The sequence below is a fragment of the Talpa occidentalis genome, unplaced genomic scaffold (assembly GCF_014898055.3).
Source record: "Talpa occidentalis isolate TD23 unplaced genomic scaffold, MPIMG_talOcc4v2.1 talOcc4.14, whole genome shotgun sequence".
Taxonomy (NCBI): Eukaryota; Metazoa; Chordata; class Mammalia; order Eulipotyphla; family Talpidae; genus Talpa; species Talpa occidentalis.
In genome coordinates, this window is record NW_023601433.1 from 13,517,258 (window position 1) to 13,534,049 (window position 16,792).

The 16,792-nt window shown below is 40.1% G+C and overlaps 1 protein-coding gene across 2 annotated transcripts; it reads left to right on the forward strand.

Annotated features, from left to right (window-relative positions):
* The first annotated feature begins 34 nt into the window (after positions 1 to 34).
* MPHOSPH10 (M-phase phosphoprotein 10) lies at positions 35 to 15,729 on the forward strand. 2 transcript variants are annotated; one of them, XM_054694792.1, is made up of 12 exons: positions 35 to 202; positions 2,071 to 2,809; positions 3,236 to 3,384; positions 3,897 to 4,068; positions 4,355 to 4,375; positions 6,066 to 6,207; positions 6,963 to 7,030; positions 8,878 to 9,015; positions 9,639 to 9,749; positions 12,398 to 12,505; positions 13,502 to 13,732; positions 14,102 to 15,729. In XM_054694792.1, the coding sequence occupies exons 1-12, from the start codon at positions 114 to 116 to the stop codon at positions 14,246 to 14,248; spliced, it is 2,115 nt and encodes a 704-aa protein (XP_054550767.1). In that variant the 5' UTR covers positions 35 to 113; the 3' UTR covers positions 14,249 to 15,729. The 2 variants fall into 2 exon arrangements, with proteins under 2 accessions (XP_054550767.1, XP_037365998.2); XM_037510101.2 differs by lacking the exon at positions 4,355 to 4,375 and having other exon boundaries at positions 36 to 202; positions 14,102 to 15,728.
* Positions 15,730 to 16,792: the final 1,063 nt, after the last annotated feature.

The window sequence follows — 16,792 nt, forward strand, 5'->3', positions numbered from 1 at the left end:
CGCGGAACCTTTGCCTCTCGGCTCCAGGTTGCGCCGGGGTCGTCTGTGTGGTGCGGCTTCCGGGCAGCCCGCTTCCCTTGCATGTGGCGCTGTGGCTGGAGCGGGGAGCGGCGATGCCTCCGAAGGTCTGGCGTCGACGGACCCTGGAGCGGTGCCTGAGTGAGGTTGGCAAAGCCACGGGCCGGCCAGAATGCTTCCTCACGTAAGTGCGCCGAGTCGGGGACTCAGAGTGCGGCTCTGCTCTCACGTGGCCGCCGACTGCCGGCCCCCAAGTTCTGGAGTAGGGGGAAGGTAACGTAAGTGCAGGTCTCGTTTCCCCAGATTTCAGATAGTCTACGCTAGGAGTCTTTTAAAGTTTCAAAAATTGTTCAAAAGCTGTGAAGTGCGATTCTCCCAGTCGTGTGTTGTTGAAATCAAACTATGCTCAGTTATTAAGGGCCAGGGGCCTCCCTAGAGGCTTATGCACCCCCGCCCATCCCTCTAATTCTCTGTCCCTTGGCTGCTCTTTCTTTCCTCCTGTTACTTCCAAAGCACTCAGTGTTTACCCACCATCATATTCTATTAAAGTATTAACTTGTCGTCCGGCTCTTCACGCCCCACGGCCGAGCTTCTTGAGAATTAATATCTTCTCTGCACCCAACACAAGCTCTTTGTATTTTGTTGAAGGACTTAAATACAACCTATGAAATTACGACTCAGATTTATATTTCAAACTGCGACCTTTCCCGTGAACCCCAGACTTAGAGTAACTACAACTCCATAGGCTCAGCATCTCAAATTTCTTCTTAAGTCCAAAATGAACTGTTCTATTTACTCCCCTATAACCTGCCCTCCCTAAAATTCTTTACCCATGCACCACCATTTGTCTTCCCCATCTCAGTAAATGACACCTCTATCTTTCCGGTGATTCAGACATGTAACTGACTTTCTTGATGTCCTTTTTCTCATTCTAAGTCTAATTCGTTAGCAAATGCTGACAGTTCTATTCCTAAGCTGTATGGTAAACTAGATGACTTCTCTCTCATCCACTGCTCAAACCCTAGCAATTTTCCATCTTTAACTTTCGGATTACCTTCATTCGTTTCCCTCTACATATCATCTTTCTAATCGTTAATTAGGTCATTTTTCCCTTTGTTTAGAGCCCTTTGTAAGTATTTACACTTAAAATGGCAAACTCCTTCCTCAGAGTGGTACATGATTTGGCTCCCACCTACTTTTTTTTTTTTTTTAAAGATTTATTTATTTATTTATACAAGCACTGGGTATAGTCAGAAACACAGGAGGGTGAGAGAATTCACCAGAGCCAGAGCGGGGAACAGAACAGGCAGACTGACGAAATACACTGCTGAGGGGAGCAGCAGGCACGGCAGGAGAGGTCTATTGCGCCATGTGGGACCCTCACCCGTGGCTGGGGATGGAACCAGCACTGCAGAGGGTGAGGGCAGCTTTGCAGCCCAGCGATCAACCACTGTGCCACCAGGAGAGGCCCTCCTACCTACTTTTCTAACTTTACTTATTGCCTTCTTTCCCAGCAGGTAAAGGTCATGCTGGCCTTTATGTTTCTCAAACTCACCAAGCTGATTTCCATCTTAGGAAACTTGTTCTTGCTGTTTCTTCGGCCTAGAGTACATGTTTCCAGATTTTTTAGGACTGTCTCCCTATGTATAGTTTTCAGATAAGACATCCTCAGAGAGGTATTCTAACTACACTTGTCAAAGCAAATGTTGACCATTGGCTAACTGAATGAGTAGAATAGTATATAGTGTGGTGGAGTTGAGAAATTAAAGGTAGGATTCAATATATATCTCTAGGCAAATAGATCTGTAATAGTTTTCCCACCTAAAATCATTGTAGCAGATTCACAGATAATTAAGTGATACTTTTTATATTATCAATGTGGTAATTTAATATACTCTTGAGGGTCAGAATTTACACTTAAAATTGACATTTCATTCAATTTTACATAGGAGTTGGGCTTTTTTTTTCCCCCTTTTAATTCAGAGTGCTGTCAAATTATTACCCACAATTCTAAGTCCACTTAGCTTCCTTTTTTTCCTGCCTCCTTAATAGGATTCAAGATGGATTGGCATCAAACTTTACTTCTTTAACAAAAGTACTTTATGACTTTAATAAAATACTAGAGAATGGTAGGATCCATGGAAGTCCTCTACAAAAGCTGGTGATTAACAATTTTGATGATGAGCAGATTTGGCAACAGCTGGAATTGCAAAATGAGCCAGTTTTACAGTACCTTCAGAATAAAGTTAATGAAACCATTGAAGATGAAGACATCAGTCTTCTCCCAGAGACTGAAGAGCAGGAGGAGTGTGAAGAGGATGGCTCTGAGATGGAGGAGGAGGGCTCTGAGATGGGGGCTGATGGTCAGAAGGACCTAAAGCAAGATTTGGAGGAGGAAGACGCATCAGACCTGAGTGGTGATGATTCTAAAGGGGGCGAGAGAGCTAAAAACCCTAGCAAAGTTGATCTGAGGAGAAGCCCAGATTTCAGTGATGAGGATTCTGATCTTGATTTTGATATCAGCAAATTGGAAAGACAGAGCAAAGTGCAAAGCATATTGGAAAAACAGAACAAGGCGCACAACAAAATGCCTGGTAAAACAAGAGAGAAGTCCATAGTAGATGATAAATTCTTCAAACTGTCTGAAATGGAGAACTTTTTAGAAAAGATAGAAAAAGAAGCAGAGCAAAAAGATGATGATGAGGAGGAGGAGGAGGAGGATATTAATTTTTTTGAAGATGTTGATTCTGATGAAGATGAGGGAGGACTGTTTGGAAGGCGAAATCTTAAGGTAAAGTTTTGGGAGAAGAAAGAGTACTTTCTACCTCAAATTAGGTATTGCTGTGTTTCTGAAAAAGAGGTTTAAAATATCTCAAAATCTACCAGGGATTAAGGGACATTCTGTTTAGGTCACTTGAAAAAAAAAATGGCTAGAAAAATTAAACTGAAGCTTTCCTTTGTTTTGTAGCTTAAGAAACATAATTGTAGTTAGATTTAGAAATAATTATAGTTAGATTTAGAGATTGGAATATTGTGTTTATCAGTTATAAGTAAATCTATACTTCTGTTCCGTTTGTTACATCATAGTTGCTCTCATGGTTTTATGCTAGTTTTATGAGATGCCAATTTTTCCTATTTAATAACCTAAACCTATTTAGTAACCTAAACCTAATGTATTTTCCTATCCTTAAAAAGAAACTGAGTATTTTTGTTTTAGTCAGGTAAAAGTTCTAGAGACCTGAAATACAAAGATTTCTTTGATCCAGTTGAAAGTGATGAAGACATAGCAGGTGTTCATGGTGATGAACTGGTTTCAAATGAAGAGGAAGAAATTGCTGAAGAGGGAAAAGAAAGCTTTTCTGAAATGTGAGTATTCTGCATTGTCATTTACGTTATAAGCTGGAGCTCCCCAGTCATACATGCACTCATATTTGTGGAATGAGTATTTGTTTTAAGTTAGATTTGCTAAAATCAAACAGGAGGTATCCTAAGATCATGTAGTCTCAAGATAACTAGAAGAAAGTCTGGACTTAAAGAGATGTTAGTGATCCCCTAATGGAGATAAATATCACTGGCAGTAGCAATCAACCTTTATTACAATGAACTTTGATCTTTTTTTGTGCCAGTAAATCCCTTGTTAATTTTGTGAGATGAATTTTTACTATAGATTAATGAATAATTTATTTTTGGTATGTTGGACACTTTTTTTTGCCTAATTCTTTCTTTTGCTTCTTAGTAACTGAATGACTTTAGAAGTGCTGACTATTTAGTTCCTCTAGATATAGCTAACAAGAATGTTTATTACTAGAAGATTTATTTCTTTTGTTTTTCTGATGAAACGTCATATATTTCCTTTCACTAGTCTTTTGGTCTTACAGGGATGAAGAGAGTGACCTTGAAGAAAGTGAGGACAATAAACAACATAAACAAAGCTTGAAAAGAGTGACCTTTGATTTGCCTGACAGTGAGGAAACTGAAGATACAGACACCTTGAATGTAAAAAAGGATTCTGATGAAGTTAAATCCTCCTTTGAAAAAAGACAGGAAAAGGTAATTTTTAAGAATTTAAGTATTTTTTGCTTACTTAATATGATTGAAACCCAGACTGCTAACTAACATGTCTTGTTTTTCTTGGTGAAACTATTAATCATCATTTATAAAACAAAACAAAAATCTTATTGCTACTCTTTAAAGCACTGTGTATAGTGGAAAGCAGCTAATTTGTAAAAATCAATGTTTCGTTTCTGAACTGTAGCTTTCCATTCTGACCCATCAGTAAAACCTGTTTTTTTCCTCTCTGGTGTCTTCATGCCTGCGGTGTGTCTTTCCTGATCAGCTGTCCTGTGAGCCTCTCCTTGTAGGTGTTTCAGCGGCTCTGAAGTTGTACTGCCTATCTCTAAAGAGTGAAGTAAAGTAAAGCTTCTAAACGTTTTCTTGTGAAGCTATTAGAACATGAATATTTAAACCTGACCAAATAACATTAAAACACATACTCCTGAATAGTGGTGCAAAAAATCAAAACTGCACAATGAAAGAATAATACCACTATAACAGAGTGAGCCTCACTCTCTTGATTTGGAATTAGAAAATCTATTAATTTCATTCTTGGTTGTAATAGGTTGAGAAAAACTATATGGTCATACACACACACACACTTTTTAAATAAATTCGATGTCCACTCCTAATTATTTTATTTTTTTAAAAGATTTATTTATACAAGCACTGGATACAGTCAGAAGCGTGGGAGGGTGAGAGAATTCACCAGAGGCAGAGCGGGGAACAGAATAGGCAGACTGAGGGTAGCAACGGGCACGGCAGGAGAGGTTTGCGCGCCATGTGGGACCCTCGCTGGCGGCTGGGGATTGAGCCTGCACTGCAGAGGCTGTGGGCAGTCTTACAGCCCAGCGCTCAACCACTGTGCCACCAAGGGAGGCCCAATTATTTTATTTTTTACTCCTAGTGAAATACAAATGTATTTAACCCAAAGGTGCTTCATGGTGAAATTTTAGAACTGTTTTTTAAAAATCAAGGATATGACAGTACTCATTATTACCATTAGTGCTGTTATTTAACATTTTTCAAAAAGTGTTAACAAGTTCAACTACAAAAGGAAAAGATAGGCAAGAAAAACAAATGAGAGCATTAATATTTGCAGAGACTGGAACAAGCATATAAACTGAAAAAGCAATTGGGAAACATATAAAAGAACTCCATAAGACAGCTGGAACAGCTGGCACTTGATACCCTGATATCACTATAGAAGTTAATATAATTACAATTTGGTATGTGAAGTCAAGAGTCAGGCTAATGTTCTAATCAAAAAAATAACTTAATTTGGAATGCTCTATTTAAAATTCATTTTAGCTAGTGAATAGATAGATCATTTGTCTACATATAGCAGGTCCTAGAATAATGTAGTTTGTTCACCTTCCTTTCATTATGTCATTGATGAGGAAAAACAATCCCTGCAGACTGAGCTAAATATTAATGGCATTAGTGAGGACTTAACTGTATACTCAAGTGCTGATGGGGGCATTTAATATGTTATAAACGTGGCATTTCAAATCAGTGGGAAAAAGAGGTCACCTCCTCACCCCATCAAGCGACAGGAGAGCAAGTTATTATTTTTTTTTTCAAAGATTTTATTTACTCATTTATACAAGCACTGGGTACAGTCAGAAGCGTGGGAGGGTGAGAGGATTCACCAGAGCCAGAGTGGGGAACAGAACAGGCAGACTGATGAAATACACTGCTGAGGGGCGCCGTGGGTGGCAGGAGAAGTCTGCGCGCCATGTGGGACCCTCGCCGGCAGCCGGGGATCAAACCGGTGCTGCAGAGGCTGCGGGCAGCTTCTCAGCTCAGCGCTCACCGCTGCGCCACCAGGGGAGGCCCACAAGTTATTACTGGCATAATAAAATGGTGACAAAAACCAGAATTGTATTGAGCTACAACAATACATTTCTTGCTACACTTCAGAAATCCTATTTGCTTTACACAACAATAAATTTTTTTTTCTTAAATGTGTGATAACTCTGTTACTTTCTCAGATGAATGCAAAAATTGCATCGTTAGAAAAAGATTTGTTGCAAAAAAAACCTTGGCAGCTTCAAGGGGAAATAACAGCCCAAAAGCGACCAGAGAACAGCCTCCTGGAGGAGACCCTGCACTTTGACCATGCCGTCCGCATGGGTAGGTGTGCCTGCGAGGCCTCTGGAGGGGTCCTTGCTGTGCCTTCTCTGTGGTTCTGTTTCACAGAAAGACTGGGGGTGATGTTTTTTTCCTCAACTTTTTATTTTGAAAACTTGCAAACGTATAGAAAAGTTGAACAAACAGTGCAGCAATTATTTGTATGACATTCAACTGGATTCTCTGATTGTTAACACTTTGCCTTGTTTACTTTCTCACACCTACATGTTTGTGTACTTTCCCCCCCACCGAATCACTACCAATGTTGTGACAGTTCATTTGTGAGTGTTTTTACATGTCTTCTAAAAACTAGGACATTCTCCTTCATCCACCCAAGAATTTCTGATATACTAATGATACCTAATATATAAGCCATTATCAGATTTCTTACAGTGCTCTGTTTACAAGACTCTTCTCTCTGTTACTGTCCACTGAATAAATTGTGAGCTCTAGCCAGAAACATTTATCATCTCACCAAATTTTTTCTTGTACCCGTTAAGTCAAAATGAATTTCCATTTTATTTCAGTGCTAAAGAGAATGTGGTTCTCAAACAGGAGTGAACATTAGAAGGACTAGTTAAAACAGGTGTCCCCTTCCCCTGTTTTTTAGAACTCAGGAGGTGTGGGGTAGGGCCCAAGAGTTCACATTTCTAGCAAATTCTCAAGTGCTGTTGATACTTCTCATTCAACGACCACCCTTTGAGAACCTATGGGCTAGTTTATATCAACCTAATGAGCACATACCATATTTCTTTTAGCACCTGTAATCACAGAGGAAACCACTCTTCAACTAGAAGATATCATTAAGCAGAGGATAAGAGATCAGGTCAGTAAGAATGAAATTTAACTGAACTTAAAATTCCCTGGAATTTTTGGAAATAGTGTATTGTGAGAGTGTGAATAATGTTGCTCTTTATTTTAACAGAAGTTTTGTGTCAGTTCTTCATTTGAAAATCCTAGACTTTCCTAAGCTTTTGCTGTGAGATGCTGCCCTTCATAGTGCCTGAAGAGAAAGGGGTAGCTGGAGCCATTGTCAATCTCTCTGGCCTTACTGACCTGTTGGGCAGCCTGGTGTGAGGCTGGTGGGGAGTGGTGGGTGTGGTAATTGGTTTCTGACTGATGTGGTGGGATTCTATGTCTAGCCACAGTGTCTGGTATGAAACATGACGGGCCTATTTTTTCAAAGATTCTAGCAAAAAAGTTTTTATTTAAAAATTTGTCTTTGTGTAGGTAGAATAAAATTTGTATATATGACTTGTATAATAAAAGTTGACTTTATAACATGTAAAATGTTTGTTTATACTTGTGTCTAAAATAGGGGAGGTTTATTTTTTTTTTCTTTTTTAAAGATTTATTTATTTATGCATAGAAGAAATGGGGTATAGGCCAGAGGTGCAAGGGTGTGGTGGTGAGAGCATTCACCAGAGACAGAGTGGGAAGTAGAACAGGCAGATCTACTGAAATACAATGCCAAGGGAAGCAGTGGGCAAGACAGGCAAGGTCTGCTGCACCATATGTGGGTTAACTCTTTGGCCTGGGATGGAACTCAGGCCACAGCAGAGAAGGCACTGAGGCTTAACTCCTAGGCTAACAGGGAGGCCCTAAAAATTTCATTTTGCACTTAGAAACATATTGTGTATTATCTATTAGCCTGTAGAAGTTTTAATAGTAATTGACATTTTAAAAATTTCTGTCTAAACTTACCAATATCTGATGTTACATCTAATGGCAACAGTTTAATAGCTTAGACAAATGCTGTAAATTTCCATTTTTTTTTTAATAATAAATTTTATTTTTATATTCCCCATACAATTGCAGCCTCCCCATTCTGACCCCAATCCCTCCCCTCCCGCCCCCGCCCCCCTAAAAGTGTCTCTGGTTCATAGTTTTTTTGTTGATTTTGATTTTCACTTTCTTATAGTTACTCCTTTTCCTGGTCCCTTATTTAAGTTTTCTAGATTCCTGCTATGAGTGAGACCATCCGGTATTTTTCTTTTTCTTTTTGGCTTATTTCGCTGAGCATGATCCCTTCCAGCGCCATCCATGTTGCTGCAAATTGCATGTGTTTATCTTTTTTGAATGCTGAGTAATATTCCATGGTATATATGTACCACATCTTCTTGATCCAGTCATCTATTTTTGGGCATTTGGGTTGTTTTCAAAGCTTAGCTATTGTAAATAGTGCTGCTATAAACATAGGGGTGCAGGTGTTCTTTGGAATTGATGTTTCTGTGTCCTCTGGGTAAATACCTAGGAGTGGAATTGCTGGATCATATGGAAGCTCTATAGGGGAGGTTTAAAGGGTTGCTACACTTAGCAAAGTGTTTTTAAATTTGAAATGAAACAAGGCAAATTTGATCTTGACTTTCAAATAAACTGATAGGAAAATGTGGAATATTAAGGTTGGTGGCCTTATAGGATCTAGAGCTCATGGCCGAAGATGCTTTAAAACAAAACAAAAAGGTGGGGAGGCACAGAGGGGGTAGAAAAACAAAAACCCAGAAAGGATATTTGAGTAATGTCTTCTTTGATTTTAACAATACTTTCTGTGACTTGAATATTCATTTCAGAAAATTTTCTTTTTGCTGCTATTTACTTAACTTCCAGAGGATGTCTTAAACTTCTTTAGAAAGAAATGATAGATTTATGTTCCATGTCTCTTTCATGTTTCAGGCTTGGGATGATGTAGTACGTAAAGAAAAACCTAAAGAGGATGCGTATGAATATAAAAAACGTTTAACATTAGACCATGAAAAGAGTAAATTGAGCCTTGCTGAAATTTATGAACAGGAATACATCAAACTCAATCAGGTAAGGAAGCCGCTGAGGAAAACCATTGTTAGTAAAAGAAGAGACGAAGAGAGAACCAGCCATACTGGTTCCACTGTTGACATTGAAGTTCACAGAACAAATCTGGAGCTCTGTGGCCTCCTCACTTAGTGTGGAACAACATACTGGGAATAGAGAGGTTACAAGGTTCCATTGAATCGGGGGAAGTTTGCAATTAGACATGGGCCACTGGCTCCTTTCACAGTTAGTTATAACTCTAGCTGTGTCATTATAGTAGTGCTGCAATTTTAAAATCATTTATCTTTAATATTTTGAAGTTATGGATGTTTTATAAGGTCTGAATTGATTCAGATCTTTGGGTGGTAGGGTGCTTTGTTTTTTTTTTTCACTTAGATTCTAAAAAAATGATCTGGTTAAATAGGCAAAGTTGTAATTCCCGAAAATATTATACCTGCCATATAATGATTATTTCTTCATGTTTTACTTATTGGGACTGTGGCCAATATGTGCTTGGGGTTGAGATGGCATTTTTATTTTGCAAAATTCATTTAAGATCCTACCAGATTTTGTTAATGTCACTTAAAAGCAACAGCAAACAGTGCTCTAATGCCTCTGGTCTCATGTTGTTGAACTTAATTCCTAAGCAAAAAACTGCAGAAGAAGAAAATCCAGAGCACAAAGAAATTCAGAAAATGATGGATTCCCTCTTCTTAAAATTGGATGCCCTTTCAAACTTTCACTTCATCCCTAAACCTGTAAGTGTGATAACATTTCAGTGAGTAATTCTCTTAGTTCCTCTTTGAACTTTTGTGAGACTAATCCTTTATTTGGTTTCAGTACACACTAGCAGGAATTCCCTGTAAATCTCATGCAGGGCCTCCTATCTGGTCCTGAACAGTTCTCAACACCAACACCCTCCTCCCCGCCGCCCCCCACCTGATCTCTCGTGTGTCCCTGCCAGACCCCCAGCCTAAGCCATGGGGTCTCCTCATTTACTGAGTACCCACTACCTATTAGGCTCTTTATTATATTACTCTTAATCCACGAGAAAGGGAGGCAAATATATTACCATTTTCATTTTGCAGATGAGGAAACAGGCTTAGAAGGTAGGATCTGACTCTGGGTTCATGCTCTTTACTGCACGATACTCCCTGAGCCAAGCCAGACCTCTCTAGAGCTCTTCCTCTCCACCTGTGGGCTCTCACCCAGACTTGGCCCGCTGCCTGTGTTCTCCACGGAGCTTCATCTCCTGCTCCCCACCTTCTGTGAACCCCTACAATGTGCTTGTGTCATTCTTTTGGTATTTGCTCAACCTGTTGCCCCTTGGATGTCATGAATCAAGGACTAGTTAGAAGTCAGAACCTGAGTCTGATTCTACCCCTAACTAGCTTTGTGGTTTAGGCAAATTGCTTTACATGTCATCTATATAGAAGAGGTAATCGCCAATACCTGATTCTTTGATGGTTAGATGGTTTTTCCTGTGTATGTCTTCTCAGACAATTAGCATTTATTACCTGCTTTTTTGTTTCTATTTAACTGGGTGTGATTTACAGGAATGTAGTGGTAGGTTCAGGGACAACCTTTAGATTCCCGGAGTGCCTGGTTTGAGATGTGTAAAAGCAACAGATGAAGAGTAAAGAGGAATCCTCCAACCCCCTTTGGCCAGAAGTTCTTAGTGTGAGAAAGTCTTACTGATGCAAAAAACATGACCCTTTCCACGCATTACAACACCCCACGTGATCTGGTTCCTTCCTGCCCTCTCCCCTGGCCCCATTGGTCTTCCGGTGCCTTTATTGCCTCCTTCCTGCAAGCCCTTCCCCAGGCCCTAGTGCACTAGGCTGCATTTCCTCTTGATGCATCTGGCCCCTTATTGTCTCTCAGGTCTCAGACTAAATCTCCATCCCTTTCTTGCTGTTTTCACTACTGTGCCTCTCTGGCTCACAGCACCACAGAACAGTTGCAGCCAGTGCTTGTTCTCCTTTTCAAGCCAGCACAGTGTATAGTTTGTTCACTGCTGGTTTCACTGGTGTGTTCCTCACACTAGCATAGACTCTGACGTGGGGATGCCCTCAGACATTCCTGGGAATCTTGGGAATCAGATAAGAAGTGAATGAATACATTTGTGTCTGTATGCCCCAAATCGCAGCCTTTCTTAATCCCTCTGGAGAAATGTAGGGTTTCTGCACAGGTTCCCTCAATGCTGCCATCTTTTACATGCAGGCGGGCGTTCGTGTGCTATCTTCATAGACCCTTAACTAGTTGTTATATTTTGTTGTTTTGGGAGCTGCTCCATTTTCTCCTTTCTCTTTTTAAGTTGTAGACTAGAGTGTTGTGTTACCTAATAATGAGTGGTGGCTCAGCAGAGGAAATGACTTATATCACACTCAAGAGATGTTTCTCTTATTTGGAGTCCAGGCCTTTGTTGTGTTTATGGCTTGTCTTTGTTTTGGGGGGCCAATATCTGGAGGAGGGGCAGCACTGCGATAAGGAGTCAGTGATGGGCTGTGTGGTAGAGCCCTTCCTCATGAGTCTCAACCCCGAGTTCGCCCCAGGACACCGCTGTGTCCCACACTTCACTCCACTCTGGCTGACAGGGTCCCTGCCCCTGGTGGCCATCCCGGAGCTGTGCGAGGGCTAGATGTGAACCCTGGTGTAAGTGTTCCACAACTAGCCACCACTGTCCTTTCATTACCGTGATCGGTGTGAGTTTCTTGGGCAATTCTTACAAAAAAGAAAAAAACAACAAATGGCCCTTCAGCTAGCATTGCATTCTTTTCTCCTTTCTCCTTGCATAGTTTTCTGTAAAAACTTAAAGGTTTTATTTCAGTAGTGCTTTATCTTTCCAGAGCAGTTTGATATTTCTGTTTTTAGTACCTGAAGGTGAGAAAAATTTTTATCAAGTAGTTTATTTTGACTCTTGTTTGGCAAAACATTTTCCTTGCATCATTTCCCATGTATTTCTTATAGCCAGCCTTTATTGCATGACCACAGGCAAGATAATAATATTCACACAAAACAGATTTTGTTAAAAGTCGATCAGCTTGTTTGAGAATGTCCACATGCGTGGCAGATGGTAAGCGTTTAACAACAGATGAGGAGCTGGCTTTTGGATGTAGTAGAAATGTCAGGAAAAAGTGTAGAAATAAGTGCTGTTGGTATAGTGTGGCGTCACACAGCCCCTAAAATACTCTTGGGTCATATGAACCTTCAGGCAGCCTGTGCTGCCGCCAACACTGCTGTCCTTACAGTTAGCTTACCACGCTTGCTGTCAACACATCTCAGCGTTTTAAGTAATCTTACAAAGTGTTTTTGTATGTTACACTTTAAAAGGTTCGCAGTTCAGATAATTTGTATTAGGGTGCTTCTGATTTCCTGTTCAAGCAATGTATTGTCTCTTTTCTAGCCTGTTCCAGAGATTAAAGTTGTGTCAAATCTGCCAGCTATAACCATGGAGGAAGTAGCCCCAGTGAGCGTGAGCGATGCAGCTCTCCTGGCCCCAGAAGAAGTCAAGGTGAGAAGGCGGTGTGGTAAACAAGACATAGCTGTCTATAAGTTAGTTGCTTACACGGCCATATCTCTTGTTTCCCATGATCTCCTTTGAGATTTTGATTTCTATTTTAATATATCTCAGTAGTTTCTCAGTATATTCAAATGAATAACAAATAATGTTATTCAAATATTCAAATAATGTTATTCAAACGAATAACATTATATAGTCAAACACCAGTTTCCTGTAATCAAGCATCATAACGAGGTAGAGCTATGAGAAGTAGTATGAAGAACTGTTTGTAATATCCAATACAAGTATGTCCTTATAAACCAGTTTGAAAATTAGTAGTGACGTTTTAAGTTGAAAATTAACAGGCTGCTCTGCCTTATTTTAGCCAACCTGTGCTTATCGGTAGTGGAGTCGGGTCTAGAAGAGCATTTAGATATCGGAAGAAGTTGAACATACAGAGGCAAGGTAGTCCCTTGCCTGTGGACATCGAAGCTCACGCTGTACACAGTAATGATGTGGCCCAGCACCAGGGACTCTTATCCCGCCTCACTTGTGTGGCTACGCCCACAGCCACTCCTTCAGGGCCCACCTCCGCAGTAATAGGCTAGTAGCTAGAGGGGTTTCCTTTCCATCTCTGGGAACCCCTGCCACCATCCCAGAGGCTGTCAGCAGCAGCTTAGAGCTGGGACTGCCTGTGGTTATGTCCCCGAAGCCCTTGGTGGAGTTTACATGCCAGGGGGCTGCTTCTCCACAAGTGTGAGCCCCTCTGTCCAGGCTGCCTTTGTGATGTAATTGGTGAACTGGCCCTTCATTGTGACACTGTCCTGCCAGGGGATGTGCTTCAGCTTTTCAAGAGCTGGGTCACCATAGCTCTTTGGAGAGAGTGGGGGTGCTCTCTACACCCACACCATAGCTGGCCAGTGGATCGCGTTCTGTGGAATTGCTTCCTCTGACTCCCTGAGTTACTAGGTGAGATTAATTACTATGCTGGTGGTTATTTTTTCATAGGAGAAAAATAAAGCTGGAGATATAAAAACACCTGCTGAGAAAACAGCTACAGACAAGAAACGAGAACGGAGGAAAAAGAAATATCAGAAGCGTATGAAAATAAAGGAAAAGGAAAAGCGGAGAAAACTGCTTGAAAAGAGCAACCCAGATCAAGAAGGGAAATACAGCAAAGCAGTAGCTTCAGAGAAGCTAAAACAACTGACCAAAACTGGCAAAGCTTCGCTGCTGAAGGTAAGGATGGGGGGTGGGGGGGCTACTGTGAAGGGATTTTGGGGGGAAGCAAATGGCAAACTTTAGATGACATCAGCTGGAGTGACTGAGCCCACGACAGATGAAGAGGCTGCCCATGGCTTTGAGTTTTTAACTCAGGGCCTGCACAGTGACTTGACCTAGTGGTGGTTTTTCTTCCACTCCCTTGTCCTCTAGTAGCACAGAACATATGTCATGCTCCTGTTGAGTGATTTTTTCCATAATTTCTCCTAGTGTTTCGTCATATTTAAACTTCTATTACACTAATTGATCATTTTTCTCCATTTATAGCAATTATAATTATATAATTATAGCTTATAATACATGAGCATGTATTATTTTTAATTACAGGATGAAGGTAAAGACAAAGCCCTAAAGTCATCTCAAGCCTTCTTTTCTAAATTACAAGATCAAGTAAAAATGCAAATCAGTGATGCAAAGAAAACAGAAAAGAAAAAGAAAAGAAAAGAAATTTCTGTTCATAAATTAAAGCTATAATATTTTGAATATTATGTAAATATTAATGTGTAAATTTGTGTTCTGTCATTGTTTTATAATAAAACTTTTCAGAACTATTTTTTTGCATGAATGGCAGAGAATTCCACAGTTTGAAAAGACAAATTCCAAACTATCTTTGGAAGCCCCATGTTGCTTTCTTTGGGTATAAAGTTGGACCTAGTTTCCAAGGCCCTTCCCATGCTGCCAGGGCTGAGTGAAGGCAGCTTGGGCATGCGAGTTAGTGAGTGGGGAGGTGGCTGGCAGGCTGAGAAGGGTTTCATGTTGTGCTTTGATGAAAATGCTTTAAGCTTTACTCCAGATGGGTAGGCAATGAAACCTAAGGTTTAGCAGAAGCAATAGGGAATGTGCTTCTGGTTTTTCATCAAAGAGATGATCCCTGTGGTCAAGAAGAGCCTGGGAGGTTGGCTCTTTGCCTTCTGTGTACTGCTGCAGGAGCTGGCCATGATGGCGCCCCTGTCAGTACTAAATTTTTTCTGCTAGGACAGTGTTCTTGTCACCAGTGTGCCAGGAGTAAACCCTGGCCTCACTCTAATCTTAGTGTGTCATTTTTATTAGTGGTGATTTCACTTATATGGTCCCAAGAGTTCCTGTTTTTGTTGTTCTTTTTAAATTCAGACATTTTGTCAGTTCTCACTCACTGCTGGCTTAGTTCTTTCCCTTCATTATTTCTCTTACAATTTGTCAAAACAATGATGATTGATCTGGGAGGAATTCATTTTATCTAAGGACAGTTTGATGTATGCAGAGAGAAAATCCCTTTTGTCTCCCCTTTTCCCCCCACATCTATGTGAGCTATAGCATTCCACTCACATTCAAAGTAATGTTTGAATCATTATATTCATTTGAAATACAGTAAGTCCTCGCCATCAATCATGGACTTTTGAAGAGTACAAATTTTAGTGAGAAGATACTTAACAAAAGTAGATCTTGAATGTTTCAAATGACAAAACATTCAAGGACCTACTGTACTTGATGTGTGCCAGGCAATGTTCTAGGTACCAGGGATACAACAGAGCAAAAACAGATAGCAATTCTTAACCTTAGGAAGTGTGCATTCTGGAATGTTACATACTTTAAGCTAGCAGCATGCTACAGCATCTACAAAAACAAAATACACTGCTCTCCTCCATATGGTTTTCTAATCTACACAAAGAGGTGAAGAAGGAACCATGGGTCTGAATTGTGTTTATCACTTGCATTTGTATCTAGCATATCCTCACATATCCTTAGTCCAACACATTGTTTAATTTTGCTAATACCTGAATTTTATGAAAATAGAACATATGTACCCCTCTACAGCTTTTTCACTAATTTCCCTCAAATTTATCCATAATGCCTTTATTTTCACTGTTTCATAATATTGCGTGAATAAAGTAGTTTTATTCATTCTCTTGAAAATGTTCATTTCCAATTTGACAAGAATAATGCCAATCTGAACATCCTGTACTCACACTAACTCCAAGTGTTCTTTAGAATTGCTGAGCAGAAAGTTCAAAAGGTAAAGAATTATTTTTCTTTTTTTAAAAAAAGATTTTTACTTATTTATACAAGCACTGGGTACAGTCAGAAGCGCGGGAGGGTGAGAGGATTCACCAGAGCCAGAGTGAAGAACAGAAAAGGCAGACTGACGAAATACACTGCTGAGGGGAGCAGCGGGTGTGACGAGAGGTCTGCGCACCATGTGGGACCCTCGCTGGCGGCCAGGGATTGAACCAGCCAGGGATTGAACCGGGGCTGCAGAGGCTGCGGGCAGCCCAGTGCTCAACCATTGCACCACCAGGGGAGGCCCCGAATTATTTTTCAAAGTAGCTGTACATACTTGCACTTACCGTATATCACCATTTGGTACTGATAGCATTTGTCATTTTTACATTTATGCTGAGTAAAAAGTGCTATACCTGTGGCCTAGATTTATGTTTTTTTACTTGAGATACTTTGTTATATTCTATATCATTTTAAAATTGTTATAAAGTTACAGAAAAATTCCAATAAATTTAGCCACATTTGCCTTAGTTCTCTTTTCTGTACAATTTGAAAGGGAATTGAAAACATGGCTTTTTACCCCTAAATATTCTAGTATTTTGTATTAAAAGATAATTTTTAATATTCTACATGAACAAGAATATTCACTTACGAAGACTCAATTATCAAAAATCAAGAAATTTAATATTGATACAATGTTGAAATTGTTGAAATTCTGTCAATTGTCCCAAGAGTGTCCTTTCCAGATATTCTCCCCTGTCCAGGGTCATCCCAGCATATCTTACTGGGTTTGGCTGCCCCATTCTTTAAGAGGACCAGGTCTTGAGCCTTCCTTTGTCTTCTTGGGTATCACATTCTTGATGTATACAGGGCAAAATTATAATAGAATTTTCCTCAAATTTGGGTTTGTTTTTTATGTTTAGATTCAGGTTATGCATTTTTGGCAGGAAAAACAGCAGTGCTGTGTCTTTCTCACCTCATATACAAAGTGAAAGAGATCAGGATTTTTTGTCTTGGCTAGAAGCAGAATCTGCCTACTTT

Bases quoted from the DNA above. Each gene is read 5' to 3' on its own strand.
- MPHOSPH10 (XM_054694792.1), top strand. From the start codon at position 114: ATGCCTCCGAAGGTCTGGCGTCGACGGACCCTGGAGCGGTGCCTGAGT. The intron at 3,385-3,896 runs GTGAGTATTCTG...TTGGTCTTACAG, and splicing joins AAAGAAAGCTTTTCTGAAAT to GGATGAAGAGAGTGACCTTG. The intron at 9,016-9,638 runs GTAAGGAAGCCG...TTAATTCCTAAG, and splicing joins AATACATCAAACTCAATCAG to CAAAAAACTGCAGAAGAAGA.